General features: G+C 39.9%; 2 protein-coding genes across 2 annotated transcripts; one reads left to right on the forward strand and one right to left on the reverse strand.

The window, feature by feature from the left end:
- Positions 1 to 1,671: 1,671 nt before the first annotated feature.
- On the forward strand, positions 1,672 to 15,384 carry slc1a5 (solute carrier family 1 member 5). The gene is made up of 8 exons (XM_037775474.1): positions 1,672 to 2,468; positions 9,831 to 9,873; positions 9,986 to 10,054; positions 10,182 to 10,348; positions 10,518 to 10,751; positions 10,921 to 11,115; positions 11,746 to 11,880; positions 12,048 to 15,384. Exons 1-8 carry the CDS (start codon positions 1,918 to 1,920, stop codon positions 12,259 to 12,261), a joined length of 1,608 nt encoding a protein of 535 aa, XP_037631402.1. The 5' UTR covers positions 1,672 to 1,917; the 3' UTR covers positions 12,262 to 15,384.
- A 1,867-nt stretch (positions 15,385 to 17,251) lies between these two features.
- LOC119492112 (fukutin related protein) lies at positions 17,252 to 21,114 on the reverse strand. Its single transcript, XM_037776489.1, has 2 exons — positions 20,691 to 21,114; positions 17,252 to 19,261 (listed from the first exon to the last, which is right to left on the reverse strand). Exon 2 carries the CDS (start codon positions 19,148 to 19,150, stop codon positions 17,552 to 17,554), a length of 1,599 nt encoding a protein of 532 aa, XP_037632417.1. The 5' UTR covers positions 19,151 to 19,261; positions 20,691 to 21,114; the 3' UTR covers positions 17,252 to 17,551.
- Positions 21,115 to 21,457: the final 343 nt, after the last annotated feature.

Consider the following 21,457-nt stretch of genomic DNA (forward strand, 5'->3'; position numbering starts at 1 on the left):
ACTTATTAGATAATGTTACCTCTGTAAACACTTTAAAACCACACTACCTGCAGATAGCTAGTGTTTGTGTATATATATATATATATATATGTATATTTTTCTTTTTTTCTCTTTTCCTTTTCTTTATTTTCCTCATAACAAAATTAAATTAAATATGAATAAAACAAAATGGAGAGAAAAAAATAAATAAATAAATAAATAAAACTAATAATAAGGACTTGGACTCCAGTCTAACCTAAATCATATAGCCTATAGCCTTCCTGTAATGGTAGTACACCTGTACCCGTTGTCCAAACTTTAATAGACACTCTTGTGTTCATTTAAATAGGACGAACGTGGCATTTAGATATGAATGCAACCTAAAATACCAACGACTTAAAAGAAACACGCAAAATAGTATTTTGCATTATGTTTTAATGAATATAATGGCACATGTGAGTAATTGGCAAGTGTACCTGCACCCAGGGAATGAAATTAGCACCTGCCACCTGCCAAATACACACTAAATGTTGGCTGTGGCAGGTAAAAATTGCAGGTCACCTGCCACCATGGCAGACAGGTTTTCGTTATATTAAGAAATATTATTTTTAAAAAGCAACTCTAAAGCTTAAATCACATATAGTCATGGATTAAGGTTACATGATATATTCCAAAATTCTACGGTCTGGTACCACTGACTCAGTGTTTACAATTTTAAAGTGTTCTACCTAGATTTCAGAAGTGGCAGACAAAAGAAATTGAGTGGCCGGTAGAAATGTTCAGTGATCTGCCACAGTGGCAGGTGAGGAAAAAGGTTAATTTCAGACCCCGCCTGTACCCATTGTCCAACTTCAACAGACACTCTTGTGTTCATTTAAACAGGATGAACTTGTCATTTGGATATGAATGCAACCTAAAATACCAACGACTTAAAAGAAACACGCCTAATAGTATTTTGCATTATGTTTTAATAAATGTAATGGAACATTGGAGTAATTGACAACTGCCATTTTCTCATTGGAGGGAGGAGAGAGGAGATGGAGGAGGAGCCCAGTCGGTGTTGGGGCAGCATGGCCCATGCTCGGGCCAGTTGAGGAGTTTTTCCTTGTTTTTTATATATAGTGTATATACAGTATATATATATATATATATATATACATTTATATATATATATATATATATGTTTCTTTTTTTCTCTTTTCTTTTTCTTTCTTTTCCTCATAACAAAATAAAATAAAATGAAATATGGATAAAACAAAATGGAGAGAAAAAAAATAAAGAAATAAAGAAAACTAATAATAAGGAATTAGACTCCAGTCTAACCTAAATCATGTATCCCTATACAGCCTGTAGATATTGTCCAAACTTTAACAGACACTCTTGTGTTCATTTTTCAAGATTCAAGATTCAAGATGTTTATTGTCACGCCGGTTATACAGGTACAAACGTGTGAAATTAAAATAATAAGTTATACTACATTTACATTACAATTTCATTTACATTACAATTATAAAAGGACATATTAAGAACATATACAGTATATACAGTATAAGATATATTCTTGTGTGAGAAGGTGTATGAATTATATATTAAAAAGTCTGATGACCTGGGGGAAAAACTGTTCCTCAGTCCTTTAAACAGGATGAACTTGTCATTTAGATATGAATGCAGGATGTTTAATGAATGTAATGGCACATGTGAGTAACCGCCATTTCCGCTATGTAACCACGCCCCTCTATTGCGTCATGGAGTGCGAGGCAGCCGCTTTCCTGATAACTAGCTCACACACACCGCCGCAAACTCACACACAGTGAAAGAGGAACACCGAGCGTTAGAGGGAAGCTGCCAGATTAGTGCTAGTAATATTAAAAGTTACTTCCACCGCAATAGTTTAAGAGACACATACCTGTGCTTTGAGGATCATTCCCAGGGTAACTAATGGCTGAGAAGATGGACATGGAGGAAGGAAAGGCGTCCAACGGCCTCGACGAGCAGCTGGGCAACGGAACCAACGGAACCAACGGAACCGGTAGTCCTAGCAACAAGAGCAGCCCGGAGCCGTTGGCCCGGCGGGTGAAGCGGATAGTGATGGCCAACCTGCTGGTGATCCTCACCGTGGCCGGGGTCCTCGTCGGCGTCTTCATCGGTCTCGGAGTGCGCAACGTGGCGCTCAGCCGGACCCAGATCATCTACATCGGCTTCCCAGGAGAGCTGCTCATCCGGCTGCTGAAGATGATCATCATCCCGCTGGTGGTGTGCAGTCTGGTGTCCGGCTCGGCCAGTCTGGACCCGAAAGCTCTGGGTAAACTGGGCGGCTGGGCGATGCTCTTCTTCCTGGTCACCACCTTGATCGCGTCCTCCATCGGGGTCGTGATGGCTTTCATCATCACCCCTGGGTCCGGGTCTATGGCCAAACCAATGGTGCAAGGATTGGATGACGGGGTGCCTGCTGCTAAAGAAATTATAGACTCCTTCTTGGATCTGATCAGGTCAGTGAGTCCACCATCACACCACACACACACACACACACACACACAGGTGTTAAAAGTAGTTTAAGAATGGTGTGTAAGTGTGTATGAATGAAAGGACATTGCCCACTCCCATATTGACAAGAGTATTAAATGCTTGACAAATCTCCTTTAAGGTACAGATAAAAGATTAAATATTTTAATTGATTGACAGCCCTAGATAAAACACAACTGAAATGTTTATAATCATTTAATCAGAAGTCATCACAGATGAAGGCTTTTTTTTACTAATAATAACTAAATCTTCATATACTGAGCAATCATAATAAGGACTTAGACTCCAGTCTAACCTAAATCATATAGCCTGTATAGCCTTCCTGTAATGGTAGTGTACCTGTACCCATTGTCCAAACTTTAACAGACACTCGTGTTCATTTATTTTATTTTATTTTGATTTATTTATTTGCATATATATTAAACTGCACAAAATCCAGTCAATGAAAAAAAAACAAGAAATGTGTCAGGAGAGGTCAAGAAGCCACATGCTTATACAAACGACCTCCAACCAAACCCAAGGAGAAAAAAAAAACCAATAACAAAAAAGGAAGAAAGATCTAAACTAATATAATTTTAAAAATACAACAAAAGTTAAACAACAACAAGAAGTACACAAAATGGCAGAAAAACCAAACAATCCAATAAAAACAATGCAATACATACAAAGAACAGTACAGAAGAAAATATATCTAAACATATCAAAAGATAATTAGACATCATTAATTAAATGTGATGATAATTTCCTTTTAAAATGTTCTAAGCTGGCTAACAAGGTGGATATCAAACTTAATGCTATGTTATACACCCACTTTATCTTAGTTTTAAGACACCCAAAGGGGAACATAAGTCTACCAACCACTGGACAGTGGGGTACATAAGACGTGTAGCTTAATTTTCTTTTTTCTTTTCTTTTTCTTTCTTTCTTTTCTTTTATTGCTATGGACCCTCCTGTGTGTCTGAAATACAGTTTGAATTTACCCCTACCTAGGTGTGCTGTAATGACAACAAGCACAATAATGGTGTGTATGAATGGGATTATTCATAGGGGACATATAGGGGATATCTAACTTATTGCTATGTTATACACCCACTTTATCTTAGTTTTAAGACACCCAAAGGGGAACATAAGTCTACTAACCAGTGGACAGTGGATACATAGGACATGTGGCTTAATTTACCGCTGTCTAGGTGTGCTGCAATGACAACAAGGGTTGCATCAGCTCAGCAGTGTCTTCATGCAGGTTAACTCCCCAGGGCTCTTCTGAGCGCCTCTCTTCATGTGCGTAATACAGACTCTGCTGACACCTTGTAAACCACAGAAAGCTGCGTGATGACACTCTTCCTGTCAGGGACAGCCCCCGTCTGTAAAAATAACGTCTGCTCTTCTTATACGGTGATTTCGGAGGATGTTCCTTTCCAGTGAATTGATGACAGAATGTATGATGTAGTTTTTTTTCTTCTTTTCTTTTTTTTTTGTTACATTTCAAAGACAAAATGTACAGACAGACACATGGTAAAGAGAAATGTGGTCCAAACACCTCACTGATGTTAGAAGGAAGGTTTGCTCACTACCCTTTGACCTGTGGTCTTAAAGTTGTTGACCTTTTTTGTACTTTGAGGTCAGAGTGTATCCGTTCTTCACTAGGGATGCACCCAGGGAATGAAATTAAGTAAAGATAAGTAAAGATAAGTAAAGATAAGATAAGATATTCCTTTATTAGTCCCGCAGTGGGAAAATTCGCAGTGTACAGCAGCAAAGGGGATAGTGCAAAAAACAAGATGCATCAGCTAACACAGTAAAAAAGAGCTAAACAAAGTGTAACAAAACAGGAACCATTTAAATAGAAGGAAGTATAAAAATAGGAGCAGTATATACAGTATTGACAATAAACAGACTATTAACAAAATTGAACAAGTGGAAAATGATATTGCACAGTGAGAATGAATGAATGAAATTCCACCTGAAAATATCAGGTTATTGTCAGTTTTTTGGTGTGTATGTGGTCTACTGGGAGCAGTGCTGGTTGTGGAGTCTTAGCACCTGCCACCTGCCAAATACAGGGTAAATGTTAGCTGTGGCAGGTAAACAATTCAGGTCACCTGCCACCATGGCAGACAGGTTTTTCCTTATATTAAGAAATATTATTTTTTTAAAAGCAACTCTAAAGCTTAAATTACATATAGTCATGGATTAAGGTTACATGATATATTCCAAAATGTTACGGTCTGGTACCACTGTGCACCACTGACTCAGTGTTTACAATTTGAAAGGGTTGCTGCATTAAAAAGTTTACATTTGAACTGTAATTCCTCTTAAATTTGAAGACTTTTTTTTACCAAGTTGCTGGTGTACGATTTATTATTTTAATAATAATAATTCAGTAAATTTACATATATGTATTTATTTGTTACATTTTGTTTTACAAAGTTAGGAAAGTAATGTTTAAGTCAAGCCTGATGTTGCCTTACACATAAAAGAATAATACTACCACACAGTGAGGCATATAGCTTATTAATGAAACACTGGTATTGGATCGGTACTCGGTATTGGCCGATACCCAAAGCAGAGGTATCGCGACTGAAAAAGTCTGATTGGTGCATCCGTATTCATCACCTCACTGCTCTAAACCTTATTCTATCGGTCTCTTTTGGGGAAGCAGTCGCTCGCACTGTCTTTTTTTATCATGTGTCTCTTTCATGGGAAATGTATGAGACATGAGCCACCTCATCTGCTGAGCAATAAAGGAAGGCAACAGTGCTCGGAAAGGGCAAACAATTGACTCAGAGACTGAAATAGATACATCTTCTGACACATTATCATGTATTGATTTCGAAGTAACGCATCTTACACAACATGTTGCACGAGGTAGGCGGTTTTCTCTTTAACACATCCTGTGTTACCCAAAATCCGGATAGAGATGGCGTTGCTTATCTCAGCCAATTCAGCATATTGTTGTACTATAAGGTTAAAGTGTATCGAACCTCAACCTTTTGTAAACACATTGCTACACACTACGACGCAATGGCATAGTAGTGTGAGATCAGCTGAAGAGGCTTGTGATGTTTTTAAGAAACTGGACTGTGTATAGTTTAAACATACTCCTTTGAGTTTACTGGGAATATGTGATGTACACTCTCCGGTACGGCTGACCCGAATGCCTCAAAGCTTTAATTGTGGCCACTGTATTCGACCTCCAAACTCTCACTGTTTGAATGCTTCATTTTTTTTAATCTTTTTTTATATATAAGTATGTAATAATAATGTATAAATCCCAAAATAGCCCATGAAATAAGGGGAATAATCCCACAACATTATTCACTATTAATATTTAACATTGCTTACATTAGTTATTCTCAGACAGATATTGCTGTTTGTTGTGTGTAGAGGTGCGTGTGTGTACAGTAGTGCGTCAGCGGCTCCACGAAGCTTCGAATCCCTTAGAATATTTCTCTGCGAAGCCCAGAAAATGGTATTCGGGACAGCCGTACCATCCGGCAATCCATTATAAACTTATTTTGATGCCTAAGAAACAGAACAACTGCACTTTGCATCTCTTTTTATTGAGAGATATGGACTTGTGTAACAGAAAGTCACTGTTCCCAAGCAATCTGTGTACACTTAGGACTCTATTGCATAATTTTGTGTGGTTAGTTTGAGCTTTCTTTGGAACGTTCAGCGCTGCTTCCCATGAATTATGGAATTGTGTACTAAATGAAGCCAGAGTTTTCCACCCTCTCTGCGGGGTGACCTTGCCTTGCTGGCAACACCTCCTAAAAACATTTAATGATGCCCACGACCAGATTAGACATACAAGGTTAACGGGGCAAATCATGACCAACTCACAGATTAACATTGTTACCCTGATTTATATCAGAGGCCCTTACATAACAGTGTCCAAGTTGCAACACAACGATCTGGTTTAGCATTTTGTCTGACTCTAGGCTAAAATGAAAAAGGATTTACTTCTTCACTTCTAGAATCAGTATGGCGATCAAGTTTATTAACCGATGTTCCTGAATGCAACATCTCAAATTCAATTTGTCCAGATTTATTTCTTTTACAGGCTGATGTTCTGATGAGAAAAAAATGTAATGTTTTATCTCGTGCAGCACACAAGACATCACGACACATGTACACACACACACACACACACTTACACATTATCCAAGACAGCAGACTAAACCCGTGCCTCTCATTAGAGCGATCCCTCTCAGTTGGTGTCCTAGTTAGTTTTGACAACAAAGGCTTTAACTGAAGAGCTGCTCGTCAAAGCGTAAAAATGGCCTGGTCATTGTTCACAGACACACACTTTATTAAATGCCTATCTTGTCATTGTCCACACACAGTATGATAAAAGAACAGCTGTCAGCCTAGGGATATGGGTTAAACTCTGACTAGAGCCACTCCTACACAGTACACATCCTTGTTGACATTTCCCATCTACTCTCTGTTGTTTGGTTTCCCACTTTAAGGTGACCGCTAGCCGCCAGTGCTAGATTTATTGACACAGTATTTGCCTTGAGATGAAAGAAAGTAGTGACAGTAACTACTATTGTGTGGCACAATGTATTACCCAAAAGAGGTTCACATAGTGCCTGCTTTTATCCCAAGTACTTGTGGTATTGGATAGTTTGGTAGACTGTGTTTTATCCTTTTTTATCCTTCATTTTTTGAGTATATTTTCATCCTGTGGATCCAAGCTCAACATATGCTAGATAATGTAGTGTCAAGTTACCAGTATCTTGGTCTAACAAGATGCTGGGAAAGCAATTTGCCTCAAGCAGTCGACGGCCCGCCATAAAAGAAACGCACCCACCTTGGCGTTTGATCTTGTGGATTGTTGTCATACCACTCAACTCATTATCTTTGGTTGTGCAACAGTCAAGTTAATTGATACAGCCAACATTTTATTCATCAGTCTATCCTGTTGCCAAGCCCAAATCAGTGTGCTGCTAAAGAATCCAGAGGACATCATGTGATATGTTATTATCATGACTGTTTGAATGTGTTTTGTAGGTCTATTTGTAGGTCTACAAAAGTGTCATGTGTGTAACCGTATGTTTAACCTGTAGGTCAATTTCTTGAAAGGAACTGCCTGAGGATGCTAAATACATTTCAGTTCACACCGAGGGTTTTTCAAGCTGCGTATGAGATCTTCTCTAAACACTCTCTCAACAAAAACTAAAACTAATTAGGGCTGTCAGTCGATTCAAATATTTAATCACATGATTGTCCAAAGTGGATTTGTTAAGTATTTAATCAACATAGTAGTGGACAAATATGCTTGCTTTGTGCAAATGTGTGTATGTATTTATTATTGGAAATCAATGAACAACACAAAACAATGACAAATATTGTCCAGAAACCCTCACAGGTACTGCATTTAGCATAAAACAATATGCTCAAATTATAACATGGCAAACTCAAGCCCAACAGGCAACAACAGCTGTCAGTGTGTCAGTGTGCTGACTTGACTATGACTTGCCCCAAACTGCATGTGATTATCATAAAGTGGGCATGTCTGTAAAGGGGAGACTCGTGGGTACCCATAGAACCCATTTTCATTCACATATCTTGAGGTCAGAGGTCAAGGGACCCCTTTGAAAATGGCCAGGCGAGTTTTTCCTCGCCAAAATGTAGTGCATGTTTTGAGCATTATTTAGCCTCCTTCGCGACGAGCTGGTATGACGTCATTGGTACCAATGAATTCCTTAGGTTTTCTAGCTTCATGATACCAGTATCTTTACCCTAGCTTTAAAACTGAGCCCGCTACAACCTAAAAATCGCAAGTTGCGTTAATGCGTTAATGAAATTAGTGGCGATAAAACGATTTTGCAGTTACACTTTATCGCGTTAACTTTGACAGCCCTACAATAAACATAGCCTTTTAATAGATAAGTGAACATATCATATATTTAGCACAACATGCATATTTAGAAGGAACACGTTCAAGAATGTCGACCTATTCAGTGTTGAATACATTTGAAGTGTGTTTTAGAAAGGGATGTGTTGGTGAAACCTTTGTGGCTGTCAGTGAACGCCCACAAGAGTGCACATATATTTTCATTAGAATTGGGTTTTTACCTGTACCAGGAAGGACGTAACCACAACAGAGAACAAGGAAGCGGAGCCATTCAGTTTTTAGCTCTGCGTTATCAACTCTATGCAAAGTTGAGTGAATGGGAATGCTCAATGCAAAGCAACACTGTGCTGCCATTTCCAAACATTCAGGTTCTATAAACACTGAAATGGTCTGATAATATGACTCAGGACACAACATGGACTGGAGGCCTTTTGTCATATAAACCTATGGAGTGGTAGTATGTAAATTGGGCTCCAGTCTAGCTGTTTGAGCTAAAACAGTATAGTGAGGCTGTTCTAACATCCATTAGGCTAGGCCTAATTATACTAAATTGTCATATGGTAAGATGAAAGAATGTGTGTAATGCAAATCCATTTTAATATCCAAATACAGTTTAATATTGGCTTGAAAGCCTAGCAGGGTCTTTGCAGTACAACCGGAATTCAGCCTGTGATCCAGTTTCATGCTGCCCTGTCACACAGTCACATGATGTTTAATGCTAATGCATTATGGCTCCAATGAAAGGGAATGAATGGAACGCGCTTGTGAAGTTAATGCCTTATTACTCTAAATCATTACATATAGAGGTGTCGGGGACACACGGGTTTCATGAGTTCTTTGGAGATTTAATCGGCAGTTGGACCTATGTACCACCGTGTGCGTGTGTGTGTGTGTGTGTGTGTACTTGTTAACTAACAATGAATAATACAACAGCAATTAGAAGTGGGGGCAGAGTGAAAAGCGAGGATTAATAGTTAAATTCTCTCAGCTATTTCCACATGATCAGTCTTGTGATTCCTTCTGTTTGAACTATCACTGATACCCGAAGGGTCTAGACGCTGTCTCTGCAACAGAAATAAATAGCTAGTGTCTTTGCTATAAAGTAGGACGATGCTTTGTAGTCGATTTAAACTTTTCTATGCGGTGCACAAACATTTCAGACTTCATCAGAAACAGTTATGAACTCAACGGAGGGCAGTTTATTGCTTTACAATGTGTTTGCATTGTAGTTCCTTGTTCTATGTGTCCATTCATATTAGTGTTCACGGTTGTTTTATGCTGTTATGTGTGCAGATAGAGAAAAAAAAAAACAAGGCCCAAGCTCTTGCATTGTATTCTGCTTTTCAGTTGCAAAACATCTCTCTCCAAATTACAGCCACGTGTTTTTCATTGGATTTTCCCCAGGGCACCTGGTACACACTGAGGACAGGAATTGAAACTATTGTTGTATTTCTCTCCACAGAAACATCTTTCCCTCCAACCTGGTGTCCGCTGCCTTTCAATCAGTAAGTATCGCACCTGGAGTCTATCATTTTACATAGTTATAATTATAAATTGTATGAAAGAAATATGAGTGTACTAAACTAACTGGGCAAAAACTTTTCTTCCCCCATCCAGTATGCAACCAGCTACAAGCTGGTTACCAGGAACGGCACGGATGGAAACCCAAATATCACAGTGGAAAAGGTGAGCAAAGTGAATGACCTAGTTGTCCGCATGAAATTGGACCGCAAATACACTAAGGACACTGTCTTGTTGTGTCTCTAGAATGATGAGTGGTGTGGATCTGACTGTTTTTCATCAATGTCTCTAGGTGCCCATTGGAACAGACCAGGACGGCATGAATATTCTCGGTCTGGTCGTGTTTGCCATTGTGTTTGGCATTGCTTTGAGGAAGCTGGGAGAGGAAGGAGAGATCCTCATCAAGTTCTTCAACTCCTTCAACGAGGCCACCATGGTGCTGGTCTCTTGGATCATGTGGTAAGAAAGACCTGCATGTTTCTGGGTTAGGAGGGATTAGAATGAAATCAGTATAAAGCTCTCTCTGTTTGATCATTGAATACAAGAGGATATTCTTTGTGCTCTGTTCCAGAAACATAATTATTAAATGATATGTCCCCAATTTCCTGCCTTCACCCTGTCTCCACAGGTATGCCCCTATCGGTATCATGTTCCTCGTAGCTGGCAAGATCGTTGAGATGGAGAATGTTGGCGCCCTATTCGCCAGTCTGGGAAAATATATAGCCTGCTGCATGGTCGGACATGCCATTCACGGCCTCCTCGTGCTGCCCGCCATTTACTTCATCATCACAAGGAAGAACCCATACACCTTCCTCTGGGGGATATTTACAGCTCTGGCAACCGCCTTCGGAACAAGCTCCAGGTAATAAACTAACTGCTGCTCACTGCTCTTGACCGTCCCACACACACACACACACTTGTTTGTTCTGTCCGGTTGTACTGAGGATGTCCTGTTCTAAAACACACACTCTGTACAAACATAAGCACATACCTTTCACCTTCATACACTCACACATTCCTTTTCTTATTAGCTCCGCCACTCTGCCCCTGATGATGAAGTGCGTAGAGGAAAATAACGGCGTCTCCAAGGGCATCAGCCGTTTCATCCTGCCCATCGGAGCGACGGTGAACATGGACGGAGCCGCTCTCTTCCAGTGTGTGGCTGCTGTTTTCATCGCTCAGCTGAACAACTATTCCCTTAACTTCATCCAAGTCATTACCATCCTGTAAGTCACTGAAACATTGCAGTTACACAATACCATGTGAGATTGTACAAATGTATGTGAAAATTTGTTTTTTTTTTAATCCCAGAATCGATATATTTTCTATGTGGAGGTAGAAGGAAGTTGCCGCTTTTATTGTTGTAGTCTGAGTAACGTGACGTCACATCCGTTCCAAAATAAGATTGATTGGGTTATCTTCACCAGGAGTATGTCACAATGACTGATATATTTGACTTCAGGACATCTCTGACTACATACATGCTGAAAAAAAAAACATTTTCACTGTATTAATTTAGATATTTTCCAAAGTAAAAGTCCCTAGAAGTGTATGATTCAACTTTTCCCCATGGTCTAGTGTTAAAAAAAAGTTAACAAATATCACAATAAATCGTAATATCGAATCGCAATACTTGTAGAATCACAACACTTAAAAATCTCAATACATGTTGTATCGGCACCCAAGTATCGTGATAGTATCACATCGGGAGATAGGTGTATCCCAGCCATATTAGATATCGTGTCCGATTGTACAATTACTTTATCAGGTATTTCAGAGCAAATGTAGTCGCTGTGTAAAATTGAATCTGCTCTGTTGGTGTCTAACTTGTGTCATCTTCCCTCCTAATGTGTTAGTGTGACAGCTACAGCATCAAGTGTTGGAGCAGCAGGTATACCTGCTGGTGGTGTGTTGACCCTAGCCATCATCCTGGAGGCAGTAGGACTGCCCACCAACGACATCTCTCTCATCCTGGCTGTTGACTGGCTTGTGTGAGTACAAAAACCTTATTGTATTTTACGTAGACATAGAGCATGATAGCAAAGCAACAATTATGACATACTCCACATAATCTAATCTAAGTATGCTCCCTGACAAAATTTCAGTTATTTACATATCGTATTAAAATCGCTTGCCATCCATTTCTGTCTTTCCTTAGCGACCGTACCTGCACGGTGCTGAATGTCGAGGGCGACGCCTTCGGAGCCGGGCTCTTGCAGCACTTTGTGGACCGCACGGCCAAACGAGAGGAGGGAGCAGAGCTGAGCGAGGTCAGGATGGAAAGTGACCAACCCGCTCCCCCCGAGTACTCGCCGCTTATTGGTGCTGCAGAAGCTGCTAAGAAGGCTAGTGAAAAAGAGTCCGTCATGTAAATCCAGCTGCTGACACCATCCATGACACACTCACTTATTTGACACTCCTGCAAAAACCGAGACCTGAAGTTCAAATCCCCCTTTTCCTTTTTTTCTGCCCTGAAGAAAAAAGAGAGGATGGACACGCACACTACGATGCCATGACAAAACTCTCTGTTCTCAACACTATTCTGGGCAGAAAGCAAAAAAGGTCAAGGGGGGAAACTAAAAATCCATATTATGCACAGTGACTTTTGTTTCCTCGTTGAGGGACAGTATTGTACATTAGTCTGGCTACTAATGTTTCATTTTGTCGCTCCTCGTCAATTTTTAAGTCAGAATTGTATCATGTGACCAAGTTGTATAAACCAGATTTTCACCAATATACTGTATACATCCATTGGGATGTCAAGAGGCTGGACCAGTAAGTGACCCTCTGCCAGATGTTGGCAATGGCAGATGTAATCTCTATGAATCTATTCTGCATTTACATGTAGAATCTGTAGGCAACTGGACAAGATTTTGGCGTCGAAAGCGTTTAGGTTTGAAGTCCGAGTAGTATTGATCAATCACGTTCGAGCAGGCTTTGGTTAAAAGCAGGTAAACAGTCCGCGTGGAGAGCAAAAGAGGCGGAACGCATTGGGCAAAATGCAGTCTGGGAACCCAACGGCTATCGTCTGCCAATGAGTTCCCCTTTTTAATGTTTAAAAATTAGGTTGTAAACTGGCTACTTGTGAAACAATCCAGTCGTACATGTCGTCTCTCAACTCCAGTCTCGTGTCTCAAGTTGCTAATCGAACTGTAAACAATGAGCAACGCACGAAAAGGAAGTCTTGGACAAGGAGGGTGAAAAGAGGAGATGTCACGCGTCATTTAGGCGTCGTATCACATGAGCAGTAAACTCTGGTCTGCACTCGCCGAAATTCTGACCGATAGACGATGGGTTGAGATTGTGTCAGATGTAATGTTACAAGAAGAAGACGTTACATTAAATTATGATGGAGAAATTGAAGTAACGTGGATGTATTTACTTATTGGCCCCTGTTACCAATTTGTACACAACTGGTATTTATCACTTGGTCAAATTTCTCTTTGAAAATATCCGACTTTCAAAGTTGACGAGGACCACCACACAGCTTGCTGTTAGCAAGACAAAGTTTTCATATTCTCCATTTGGAATCCAATACCTTTTTTTTTTTTTTTTTAAATGTTACTGTCACCTTTTTTTGTTTTTTTTTGTGTTCAACTGTCAAATTTCAATCTTCCCGTACAGTAAAATGATCATATTTGTTGTTAAATGTATAAACTTATGCTGTTTGTGTATTTTCTTATACATGATTATGGCCACTTTCGTGCAGATTTTTATTTTAACATATTCAAAATACATATCTTGTATTCTAATTTAACTTTATTCCATACTCTGCATGGAAATGGCTGATAATCTGTATAACAAAAGGCACACAACATTTGTTCTTTTTATAGTTTTTTGGGGGTGGGGTTGAAGACCTTTATTAGTGTGTTATCATGTCCGTGGTTAATCCATGCCAATGGTTCGATGCCTTTCTCATGGTGAGAAACAGCAATATAGCACACAAAATGAAATAATATCCTCAGTAGCACACAGAAGGAAATGATGTCATCGATAACGTCTCACAACTAAAAGAAGGAACTTTTCTCAAGGACTCAAAATCCGTCAACATGCGTGGACACAGATCGACCTCAGAGCATTCTCCCTCCTCTGATTTGACATCAGTGCGATGGCGAGCAACACAACCTCAGGTTTAACTATGTCTTGAAGACTGTCCTTAATATTCTGAGACCAAAAATCGCACCGACTCAGCAAACAAGACCGTTTGAACTCCTGATAACATTGAATGACATTTCCAAGGAGATTGTTTGTTTTTATTATAGCCTACCTTTTGCTCATGCTGCTGTCCTGTGTAAGTACTAGCGTCTTAAACAAGGCACAAATGGGATTTAAAGCACAGTCTGGACATTTGTTTGATGTTGTATAAAGTGTGGTGTGACTTCATGTGATGTGTAAGTAACTAACAAAAGTCCTTCCACTACATGGATATCTCTACATTGATCAAACAGCAGCAGTGCATGCTGCTTCAAAGGCCTGAAAACATCAAGGTTTTAAGTGAAAGATAGCAGGTCTCCACTTACATAATGTTTTGGCTGTGACGGCTATAAACAAGAAATACTAGTTATGGTCTTTAGGCCTCCTTGTATGTTATTAATAATGCCTAAGATGATTATTTGTTCAATTCATATTTATTTTCCTGATCAAAATCCAAAGATATTTTAGCCTATGACATGTTGGTAACTCCAAATTTTAGTGTTTTTTTTTTTTGCCAGCTTTAAGTCTTCTTTTCATAACTGGTTGGTGTTGGTGTTTTTTTTTATGTTTACATTATAAACTTGTGGTGGGTGAGAGTCTAGACTGTGTGTGTACGAGGTGCTTCCATTTGGTGATTCTTTTGGGGTTTTCTTGTGCAGTTTGACAGAGGGCATAAAGGAAACTTGAGACTTTGGAGACTGTGTGGTGTAGCAGTAAACGGTGTGAGTTGTATTAGGTACTGTACTCTATTTTCAAATGCAACATGCATATATGCAATATATATGTGTGCAACATTAACTACAGTTGCACTACTGAATGTTTATCTCCTCCATCCATATCTCTGTCCCATCTTGTCGGGGGTTTCTGTCACAACAATGACCGGCTCACTGTTCATCATCCCTTACTTAAAGCACTACCAAATGACCAGGATATATGCTACCAATGTTATATTCACACTTCCTGAAGTCTGCATTGCTATATTACCATAATGGTCCTCTATGAAATCATTGCAGGCCTGAGGCCTCATCATAACTACAGTCTTATGTCATCAGAGAATGCTAAAAATGTCAACCATTGCCTCAAAACAACTATTGTGCTTCAGTTTCTACTTCATGCTTTCTTGAAAATCTTTCACCATATTGGATGTTTGTCTGGTTCGAGCGTAGGATTTGTGTTGTGTATGTGTGTATGCACATGGTAGTCATTTTATTACAGTGGGGCTATGTTTTCCAAACACTCTCCCGATTACAGTCTGGATTTACTGTCTTTAGGGTTTAAACAATAAAGGCCTTTTTTTTATATTTGGCTGTCTCTTGGCTGTTTGTTAGAACTTTTTGATTTGTTTGTTAATAACCCTACGTGACTAGTCGCAAGCACTCCATCATGTTACAGTCAATCCCCCTATAGATACCATACTGTAGGAGCATGCAAGAGGGGAACATATTTAAGATCCTTTTGTCTTTGCATCCAGAAATAACCACACAAAATCTCCCTGCGGTACAGATGCTTATGTAATTACAAGGCCATATATGAACAATGTTGGTTATCTAACGGTAAGTAAGAGGAATGCAAACACACTTCAAGGGAATTCAACATGTGCAGCGTCAACAGGTGACACATCTTTTGTTAAACACAGGAACTTCTTCTCAAGTAATACTAGGAAGCTAGTTTACATCACTGGACCAGTCTGACGAACAAGCGAGCCGCATTCCTGTTTGTCCCGTCATAAAATCCTCCACCCCCCTTGTCATGAAATCCTCCACCCCTTGGGCTTCCTGCCATAATGGCTAAAGAACTCCCATAATGCTGCCGTCGAAGGTGCGGTTAACACAACTTAGTGCAGGAGCTTAGAGGAGTTAGAAACGCCATAGTAAATTAATTTGGTGTGTTGTGCCACCTAGTGTTCAAAAAGGATTACAACCAACATTGCATATTTACTATTCACAAATGGATTTGCCAACAATCCTCGAAAGAAATGAATAAAATAGCATCAATCTGTTACAACTCCTTTTATTCGAACAGTTCATGAGTTGGAGTGACACCTTGATACACCACACACAAGTGACAATACTACAGGAAACATGTCGTTTCCTGGAGAAGCTGGTGTGTTTTTATGTGCAACTTCTCGTTTCGATTAATCTACTGAATTGAATTTCCATTTCAGTTGAAAACATAATGTTGGCGCTCAGTAGTAACACACATAATTGGGCTAAGGGTTAATATTCATTAACAAATTCAGTCAAAGCTTTACGTTTTTTTTACTGAATACTGAGGCCTGATGAAGCAACATTTCATCCTCTCCGTATGCCAACAATGACAGGGTGAATGAATGTGTTTCTCATTACACCAAAATGTACTCACCACGCTACAGCTGTCAGGTACCAAATGGCATCTGATATACATAAAACATTCATTCATAAACTGTGCATAAACTGAAAGAACCAGTGCAGATCAATGCAATACACACCGGTTTGGGCTTATTTAACACAAATAATTCTTTACAAAACCTTAAATCCTGCTTAAGATAATGTACACTGTAGCTTTTAACAAGAAACCAATATGAATATAATTTAAAAGTATTTATGATCTTTACAACAGTCTTATTTCTACTTTACTGTGCAACACATACAGATTTAGTACACCATGTAGTAAAACTAGTCTTTAACTCTTTAAGATATGCCTGATGTAAATACTAGTTTAAATCTTTCAAGTGGTCATGCCCTTTGCAAACAAAATCTCACCACTCTGACAAAAAATAAAAAGGCAGTACAAAGTTAGTTAGACTTTAAAGAGGACCTATTATGCTTATTTTCAGGTACAACCTTGTATTTTGGGCTTCTACTAGAACATGTTTAAGTGCTTTAATGTTCAAAAAACGCTTTACTTTTCTTGTACCGGCTGTGCTGCAACACCTCTTTTCACCCTCTGTCTGAAACGCTCTGTTTGAGCTCCTGGCCCACTCTGTTGTGATTGGTCAACCAAACAAAACTCTTCAGACTCTGCTACAGCTCCACTCTAACTAGCTTTGTTTGAGGGCTTACCAAACTAGCCACTAGGCAGGTATTATGCAAATGTGTTACTTGGTGACATCACCATGTTACGGAAGAAAAGGCGCGACTTCAATCGAGGCGTTTCAGGCAGTTCAGGAGCAGTTTTTCTGTGGGGGAGAGTAACTCCCTTTGGCGTGGACTTTGGGCTTTGTAACTTTGCAGAACTTTTACTTTCACATAAAAAACATATAATAGACTAAAGGGGAAAAAACACAAAAGCATAATAGGTCCCCTTTAAATCCAAACACTGATAATAGAGAAAATTTGACCAGGCATGAGATTATACTGGTGATATAGCTGTGGTAAAATTGACAGCAAATGCAGTCATTTTGGCACCATATTTAATGTTCAGGCATCATCTTTTAGACTGTTTTAAAAAATAAATAAATAAAAATAAGTTGAGGTGTTTTATCATCTCTCATAATTTGCTTCTGTCCAGCCTCTTTTTTGCGGGGTTGGGATACTGGGGGTTCTCAATGACTCCCTCCCCAAACTTGAGCTCCAAGAAGCCTCGGTGGTTGTTGGGGCTGTAGGCGCTGATGCCGGCAAAGGACATGGGTACCAGCGGCTGCAGGAAGTGCTCCGGGAACTCCACGTCTTGTTTGTGCTCCGTCCATGTGTCTTTCGTCATGACGCCATTGCGTGGATAGAACGGCCACAGGTCGACATGCAGGTGATTGGCCTCGCTGTACTGGACCCTGTAGAAGTCTCCTTCCACTGCCCGCTCCCAGACGTAGCCGTTAGCATCCACAAGAGAGCCTGAGTCCAGATTCTTCAGGTGATCGCAGTTGGGTACGTCCTCCAGGTAGATGCCCAGGTCCACATCATAATCCCATGGGATGATGTCCTGATGGCGGACGGCGCCCAGCAGAGTCCCACCCTCCAGCCAGTAGCGCACACCTGAGGTCTCCAGGATATTGATGACATACTTGGTGGTTTCCCTGAGAGCACGCAGACAGCAGGGAGGTGTCCAGCGATCCAGATAAAGGTAGTCTGGAGTGTCATCCTGCACGGTGCCAAAGCAGCGAGGTGTCTCTTTGCTGCAGCCGTACCACTGATCCTTCCCATCGGGCAGCAGGAGACGCTTCATACCAAAGCTCCTCATGAGCTTCCCAGTGGCCTCCTTCAGTCGAGTGTCGGCCTTCCACTGGCTGTGAGCGGAGCCGAAGAGGGGCCGGTGAGCTGCGGAGAAACAAGGGCCCTCCAGCAGCTTGACCTTCCAGCCTCTCAAGGCAGTCTGGACGAAGAGCGAGGAGAAGAGGGGCCGCCCCAGAGGGACGGAGAGGTTAAAGAGATCCTCAGTGCGAATGAGGACGACTGCATCTCCTTGTAAAGCTGTACACACGCTCCCGCTGCTCCCAGACGCGGCCGGCGAGTAGGTGGCTGTCCACTCTCTGAGGTTCACCCGCAGGTGGAGACACTGCACGGCAGATCGAGCCAGCACGGGCGCAGCTACCAGCCTCACAGGCCCCCCGCCCTCACCTTCCAACTCCCTGATCAGCCTCTCGATAGCACGGGGTTGTTCCAACTCCACCCCGTCCGGCACCAGCAGCACAAACTCCGTCTGGACGTGGAACTCCGGCCTGTGAGCTTGCGGCGGCTGGTCGGGACTAGGGGTGAGGACTAGAAGGCGCGCCCCCTCCGGAAGCACCAGGGGAGGGTACGGAGACGTGTCAGCCACAGCCAGGAAGGGAAGCTCAGGTCTCTGGCGGAGGAAGGAATTAGCTACATCCCCAACATAATTCTCAAAGTTTTCAAACTCCCTGAGAAGAACAGTCACACGTGGGCCACGGCTGTGTCCCTCACCTCCAACCACTCCCGGCTCACCTCCAGCTCCTACCAGTATCCCCAGTCCTCCCCCCAGACCGGAGGCAGGTAGGGCAGCCCTCCTCGTGCCCCTGCCAAGCTCCTTCCTCTTGTCCATCATTTGCTGCTGGGCCCGGGACACATAGTAGAGAATGAGGAGGTTGAGGACGATGGCGCCGGTTAACAGGCCCTGGCAGAGACTGATACGCATGGCAGCTGATGTTTACTTTCCAGTTTCTCTAAGGAGAAGAAGTTTCAATTAAGAAATCCAGTGGTGGGTCTCTTAGGTCCCCATTAGTGGCGGATGAGAGTTGAAGACATCCTGTGTGAGAGACAGAAAACAAAAATATGCTACGATTGTGTTTTGTTTTTAATCTCACAGGCTTATATGCCTCTGGTCTGAAATTAAGTTTTTTTTCTCACGTGCCACTGTGGCAGGTCACTAAACATTTCTACTAGCCACACAATTTTTTTGTCTGCCACTTCTAAAATCTATGTAGAACGCTTTAGAATTGTAAACACTAGGACTGTGTTTTAGCAATAATCTGGCGATACAATACGTATCATGATACAGGGGTTACGATTCAATACATCGCGACATATTGCGGTACTGTAAGCAGGGCAATATATAGATTTTTTTAAAATCTAATTTAGGAAAACGGTCATAGTATAAAAAACACACCGCCACATGCATAAAATCTGAGTAAAAAATTGTTTATTTTTTATTTTTTAAGAAATCAGAAAGGTAGGATCTGCACTTGCATTTCTCTTTGCAAATAAAACAAAGTATTGACTGAGTTAACCTTTGCTTGTAAACTATTAGTTAGAATTCAAGACAGGGTTCTTGAGAATCGATACAGTATCGCAAAACATAATATTGCAATACTCCATATTTTTTATATTTTCTTACACCCCTAGTAAACACTGAGTCAGTGGTAACAGACAGTAGAAATATGGATCATGTAACCTTAATCACTGACTATTTTTAATTTAGAAATTGCTTTTGAAAATAATATTTTAATATTATATATTACTATATTAATATTAATATTATATTATAATATTATATATATATAATATATAATATTATTATTATAATATTTATTAATATTAATATTCTGCCATGGTGGCAGGTGACCTGAAATCTTGACCTGCCACAGCCAACATTTACCCTGTATTTGGCAGGTGGCAGGTGCTAATTTCATTCCCTGCTTATATGTATGTAACAACTGTATAAAAGATACCATGACTATATAATACAATCTCATGCTACTTTAAAACGACACAGAGGACTACTTTGATGTGAAATGGCTGGCAGTGCACTGAATTATCCTATAATATATATATATATATATATATATATATATATATATTTATTTATTTATATATATTTATAATATAATATATAATAATCCTATAATATATATATATTATAGGATAATTATATATTATATTATTATATTATGGTGGGCATTATATATATGTTCTATAATGCCCACCATAATATAATATAATAATATAATATATAATAAATATATATTATAGGATTATTATATATTATATTATAAATATATATATATATTATATTATAAATAAATATATATATATTATATTATAAATAAATAAATATATATATGTATATATATATCCCATAAAACTAGGACAGCCATAGCTCCATGCATAAAATAAATAAATGTTACAAGCTGCATTACCAATCAATAAAAACAGTAACATTCATGATAGCAACTCACCTTAAATTGGATCTATTATATTCTTTACAAGGGAATCCTCTGCAGCCCATCACACCACGCATTAGCCATGTTATCAGCAGCATTAGCAGCGTTAAGCCCATTAACCCTGTTGAACTATATGTGGTTTACATGGTGGTCCATCTCAGCCAGCTCTGGTACAGCAGCACAGGAGGCTGCATCGGTAGCCGCAAACACAGACATTATTCTGCATCTTTTGGCTCATATTTGTGCGGTTGTGGTTGAAATCGAGTCTCCGACATTTTAAGAAGAAATCCGCAACTGAGTGCACACAAATAACATCAGGATATTTCATCACTATGTAGGTTTAACTCAAGCTTTTACACCGTGAAACCCAACTGCACGGATTTACCATTAAAGCTAGCACGCTTGCCGTCTGTTGTTGCCTAGCAGCAACAACTGAAAGACTTCCGGCTCTAATCCTTCAGAATAAAAGTGCCGTCTTAAAAAAATAAAAAATAAAAACACCACATTTTTGCACAAAAACTGCATCAGTTAAATATCAAAATCAAAACTACATACACTGTAACCTACTGTAATTTTAAGACATATCCACTGAACATCTTTGCAACTGTTATTGCACAAATTATATTAGATAGATAGATAGATAGATAGATAGATAGATAGTAACTTTATTGATCCCGAGGGAAATTCAAGTTTCCAGCATCACAGTTCCATAGTGCAAAACATGTTAGTAAAAAGGCAGTGAAAAGTACAAAGTACAAAAAAATATACCAGATATAAAAATA

This window comes from Sebastes umbrosus, chromosome 7 (genome assembly GCF_015220745.1).
Source record: "Sebastes umbrosus isolate fSebUmb1 chromosome 7, fSebUmb1.pri, whole genome shotgun sequence".
In the NCBI taxonomy this organism is placed as follows: domain Eukaryota; kingdom Metazoa; phylum Chordata; class Actinopteri; order Perciformes; family Sebastidae; genus Sebastes; species Sebastes umbrosus.

Coding starts and splice junctions, on each gene's coding strand:
- slc1a5 (XM_037775474.1), top strand. CDS start 1,918: ATGGCTGAGAAGATGGACATGGAGGAAGGAAAGGCGTCCAACGGCCTC. Junction 10,349..10,517: donor CTGGTCTCTTGGATCATGTG/GTAAGAAAGACC, acceptor CTGTCTCCACAG/GTATGCCCCTATCGGTATCA. Junction 11,116..11,745: donor ATCCAAGTCATTACCATCCT/GTAAGTCACTGA, acceptor CTAATGTGTTAG/TGTGACAGCTACAGCATCAA.
- LOC119492112 (XM_037776489.1), bottom strand. CDS start 19,150: ATGCGTATCAGTCTCTGCCAGGGCCTGTTAACCGGCGCCATCGTCCTC.